Source organism: Sinocyclocheilus rhinocerous, unplaced genomic scaffold, assembly GCF_001515625.1.
Source record: "Sinocyclocheilus rhinocerous isolate Xijiao unplaced genomic scaffold, SAMN03320098_v1.1 scaffold851, whole genome shotgun sequence".
NCBI lineage: Eukaryota > Metazoa > Chordata > Actinopteri > Cypriniformes > Cyprinidae > Sinocyclocheilus > Sinocyclocheilus rhinocerous.
This window is the reverse complement of record NW_015624573.1, coordinates 1,601,102-1,606,452: the sequence shown is the minus strand read 5'-3', so window position 1 is coordinate 1,606,452 and position 5,351 is coordinate 1,601,102. Positions and strand designations below refer to the sequence as shown.

At 37.6% G+C, this 5,351-nt stretch overlaps 1 protein-coding gene across 1 annotated transcript in view; it reads right to left on the bottom strand.

Moving 5' to 3' along the window:
* Positions 1-520: 520 nt before the first annotated feature.
* The window catches only part of mdh1ab (malate dehydrogenase 1Ab, NAD (soluble)), a 9,297-nt gene continuing 4,466 nt past the window's right edge, over positions 521-5,351 (bottom strand). Inside the window, exons 4-9 of the mRNA XM_016558465.1 lie at positions 4,057-4,232; positions 3,846-3,968; positions 3,565-3,741; positions 3,208-3,321; positions 1,866-1,955; positions 521-1,716 (exon numbers count right to left, since the gene is read on the bottom strand). Of these exons, the coding sequence (XP_016413951.1) occupies positions 1,594-1,716; positions 1,866-1,955; positions 3,208-3,321; positions 3,565-3,741; positions 3,846-3,968; positions 4,057-4,232 (803 nt within the window). The 3' untranslated portion in view covers positions 521-1,593. The remainder of the gene's footprint in view (positions 1,717-1,865; positions 1,956-3,207; positions 3,322-3,564; positions 3,742-3,845; positions 3,969-4,056; positions 4,233-5,351) is intronic.

The window sequence follows — 5,351 nt, the reverse complement described above, 5'->3', positions numbered from 1 at the left end:
TCTAAAAACATTTAGAAACATCCTGAACATCATACGTTAAATTAAAAGAACTGCTTAGAAACCAAAATTATATAGGCCTACTACGTCATTTGTCACCTTTCCCCCCTTTTTTAATAGTCATTATTGTGATATCACTCTGTCTTGATGACTTGTGATTCTGATTGAATGTATCAGTTAACACTCAAATGTTATCATATTACAAGATACAGCAGAACCGGGTTTATTTATTTATTTAGTAAAAAAAAAAAAAAGCAAGGTATTACAAACATTGCAGTAGATTTAATTACAAAGGGAAAACGTATACTCGCTGTAACCAATGAGAGCGCTGTATTTCAGAGCGGCGCATCTCATTGGCGGAGTGCAGTCGGACTGCAGTGTTGCCATGTGCTCTTATTATAAGTGATTTGTGGATTGCCATTTAATGAAATCACTTATAAATAGAAGCTTTGCTGGGTTGCGATTTGTTAGCTTATTTGTAGAATACACTCGCTTAATTTGGGACTTCTTATACAATTATTCGTAGTACAATTACATACCCCAGTAAAACATTGTCTATCAAAAACAGCATCAAACACACCTACCTATTAACCATTATCTAAGACTAAGTAATTATTAAATATTTTCTCCATTGTTAATAGGTGTCTGTATTTATTAACTTAGAGGGCCAGTTGTCTATTAAACCACGTCAATTTTTTTTGTAGAAATATTTCATTTAAGACATCTCAAATTTTGGGCTTGTTTTTTTTATCGAGATTTGGCAACACAGACGGCAATGCCACGTCTGCAACCTCACACCAATGACCTTGCAGGACAGAACGATCAGCACTCCTTTCGTACAGCGCATGTAATGTGTTGCAAGATACAGTATGTACAATATTCAGTATTTCTAAGTAAGGTTCAGAAACGAAAAAAATTATCATGACTCTAAACACTACATATGTCAATGAATTGACTGTAATTTTGGTCATTATTCATTGTAAACCACAGTGTGCAAAAGAATGTTTTAGTACTGTTAATATACAGAAATAATGTATCATAATAATAAGTGCAATAATGCATTTTAATGTCTGGGTTTTATTGCGGGATTCTACATATAAACATCTGTTACAGTAACCACACTGCCAAAGGAATTTGATTTCAACAAGAAACATTCCTTGATCATTTCTGACTCCTGTCAGATATGTAACAGCTGAAATTTCAGTCTGGACAATGACACAATGACACAGAAAGACCTAATCCATGTACTCTGAGTCCTTTCCAGGCTTTGGTCCTCCTTTAAGCAATTCTGGATGGGAAAGGGCAGTCTAGAAATAATTAAAATCTTGTTTTAGACTACCTTTTCTCTTTACATGAAAGCTGTGCTCTGGTGGAAGACCAAAAACAAGAAAGGAAACAACCAAAGTTCCTGTTAAACAGCTGGACTAGATTCCAATTCTGAATTATCAGACAAAATCCAGCTGAACAGGTTTAGAAAATTCAAGTACATATAGTTCTAGTATTTGTGTAACAGTTTCAGGGGAAGAAAAAGATTTTCAGGAGTGTTTTACAAACGTGCTTTTGGAGTTTTCTGGGCATCTAAGAGTGGGTTTCTAGTCACACACCCAAGAAAGAGACAGCGGTGTCTCTTTCCTCCACTAATTCAGCTGCTGTTGCGTCCATCTTTGCTCTTGAGAAGTCATTGATGACCAGGCCTTCAACAATCTTCCAGGTCTTATCCTGAAATAAAAGAGAAATATCTTGAAATGGTGGCTAAAATCCAGCATTCTCTAGTTGAGCTTGATAAATAGATGTAAATGTGTGTGGAACAGATTACTGTGTAAGGAACAGATATCAGGCATAGATTTGGGGAATTTTTAATGACAAACCTTGATTGAAACAGGGAATGAGTAAATGAGGTCCTCAGGTACTCCATAAGGGTTTCCAGTGGAATAGACACCCATAGAGATGAACTCAGCCTATAAAACAAACAGATCAAATCAGCAGTTCTTCATAAATCTGTACAGCATTAGTCCAAATAAAGCTGTTGCCTTGTGTGCAACATCACAGAATAAGTAGAGAACACTTGCAACCTTCATTAGACACCATCATATTATGCAATCATCATATTGCACATAAAATTACATGTAGATGAGCAAATACTTAAAGGCAGGGTATGTGATTTTTCAAAAACACTTTAGAAAACTGATTCGGCCGAATAGCAAAACAAACTTGTAGCCAATCAGCAATAAGGGGCGTGTCTACTCGTGATGTGGAGGCAGCAGTTTTCTGTCGGGGATTTGTTGTGCCGCGCCGCTCACGTCCGTAGACATGGTGTAACATTGGTTTTGCTTTGTTTCACAGAACTAATCGTTGCCTGGGTTGCGTACGTATATGTGGGGCGGAGCTATCAAAATAGGGGCAAGAACCTTTTGGTGTAGGGGCGTGTTTGTTTTGGTGATTTCAAATATCAACATTGGCTACCAGAAATCGCTTACTCTGCCTTTAATGAGCAACTCCCATGGTGTTTGTGTGGGATGTCGTTGTGCATTTCTATTTAATATTGCTTGGCTTTTTAGTTCTAGAGTGCCATCACGCTTCTTCAGGACATTTTAAAAGGCGGGCTGTTTTACCAATTTAGGACTTTTTTTCCCCCTTGTGTCTTCCCCTGTTTATTATTTGATTTTGAGCCTCCGTTTGTCAAAAATGACTGGTATGTACAAAATTTTTAAGTGGAAATCCTCCACACCTGATGCAATAAAATACCTACAGAAGTAGTTCTGTAAATGACTCAGTTAATAAATGACTTAAATATTACATTTAATAAATTGCAAATTAAATTTTTTTTGTTGATATTAAATTTTTTAACTCTAAATTATAATGCTAAAAAACTAATTTTAAACATAAACCCAAATCATCTTTTTCCCCATCAATAACTATTGATTTTACTGAAGAACATATAGTTCTTAAAACTTAAAATTTGAAATTCAATATATCAATACTTTGTTTTTACATTCTTAAAAACTGTTTGAAAATAAGCAACTGTCATGACTACAGCAGAAAAAGAAAAATATCTTATATTGTGTTGGACAGTGGCAGGCCTTTGAGTCAAAAAGTTTGAAAACCACTGATCTACAGAGAAAACAATGCATATTTTAACCAATACAGAGATGCAATATTGGTCTCAGAACAGTCTAAAACCAATGTCTGCGTGAATTGTAAAAAGTTGACCTCGGCAGTGCCTGTCCAGATGTCTCTCATGTGGTCGCAGATGGCCTTGGCGGCTGACATGGCACTGGAGAGCTTCCTGGCTTTAATGACTGCAGCACCACGCTGCTGCACGGTCTGAGAAACAGAGAGGAAGAGTGGAATAACCACAGAAAGATTTTGATCATATCACTCCAATCAGTAGTCATATGCAAAGTATATTAATAATGTTGCTACAACAGATCTAACTGTCTTATTACTCAATGTCATACACATGAATGCTGATAAACATAATGCTCTTCCTTACACAGTAATGTGGAATAGTAAATAGGCCAACAGTGACCTCTACAGGAAGAGGAAGCCACAGCAGAAAGCACTTACAGAAATGAAATCTCCTTTTAGCCAGGCATCGTCCTTCACTGCATCAAAGGCAGTCATGTCCTTCCCCTGCACATTCACCTTGCAGTGGTGGACGTCAGGGTACTGCGTAGATGAATGATTTCCCCAGATGATCATATTCTTCACAACGTTTGCTGAAATGCCACAACGCGTTGCCACCTAGAGGACACATTGTGTGGTACAAGTTAGTGTGAAAATTAGGCATAAATTGAAGTATTTCACCTCTTTGTATTGGTGGGCCATCCAGCACAGGGCTGTTTTACCTGAGAGCAAGCCCTGTTGTGATCCAGTCGCGTCAGACAGGAGAAATTCTCTTTGGGGATGGATGGGGCGGATTTGGCCGCAATCAGACAGTTAGTGTTGGCTGGGTTACCAACAACTAGAACCTGCATATTAAAACATATTGCTTTTAAATGAGCTTCACTTCATTATATTTGCTCTTAATTAGGTCAAGGTCATTATCCTGTTATTCACCTTGACTGTTTTCTTTGCATACTTGTCAAGCGCCTGCCCCTGGGACTTAAAGATGGCAACGTTAGCCTTCAGTAGATCCTTTCTCTCCATGCCCTCTCTTCTTGGCATGGATCCCACCAGGATGGCAGCATCCAAATCTTTGAATGCAATATCCTCTTTATCAGTGGGGATGACCTCTACAACAAAAGGCACAGACAGTGGCATTAAAATAGATGGAGGGTAAACAACACCAGCAACATCAGGGAGTCACAAGACAACACACCGAGAAACTCCCAAAATAAAGAACCTGGGTAATGTGAAAGACTGGTTGACTGTTTTTAATATATTATAATATATTACAATACATTGTATTATGAAATCATCATAGTTTTGCTTAAAAAACAGTCTTTTAATATATTAGATATTTTAATAGCACATTAATCCTACACAATCTTGCCAATAATTCCTCATTTTCATTAAATGTGAATTTGTGAAATAATAATTGAAAGATTATTATTATAATTATGTATTGTTTAAGTTAAGTATTTTTATATCAGGTAGGCAATATTTGTTGAACTGCCATGTATTTATTACATGTTAAATACACATATTATGTGTATTTACTACATATAAAACAATTAAAATGTGCATTTGTTTAAAAGAAAAAGAGGAAAGATGATTGTCATGCATTTAACGTCACAATGCATACATACATATATACATGTATACAGTGGCTTGCTTTTGTTTATCCATCCAGTTTGGGCCTCCTGAATTTTTGGTTGCTGATTCCATGCACTTGACAGGTCACATACTGTCAACCTTCCCACATCATCCTGGGATGGGAACTACAATCCTAAGTTTAGCTGCCCTTTCAGCTGGGGATCATACAGGCAGCCAATCAGATTGCTCTGAGCTCTTATCATTTGTGCAGTGAAAACACAGGCCTTTTAGACTGCATGGCTGGCACAAAGACCACACGATACAGGGCCTCATGACACTCCATTCTGTATGTATGTGTGTGTATGTGTACCTCTCAGAATTGGGAGAGCACAGTCCTGCAGCTCCATAACGACACCCTCCAGAACAGGCAACATGGGAGTGATGTCCAACAGAAGCAAAATGAGAGGCTGAAAGTGACAGGGAAAGTGAACATTAGTGCATGTCTTGCATAACTAAATAGTGTTCCTGTGGCTCAGTGGGAGAGCATTGCGTTAGCAGCACAAAAGGTTGTGGGTTCGATTCCCAGAGAACACACATACTGATAAAAAAATTTATAGTCTGAATGCACTGTAAGTCGCTTTCAAGCGTCTGCTAAA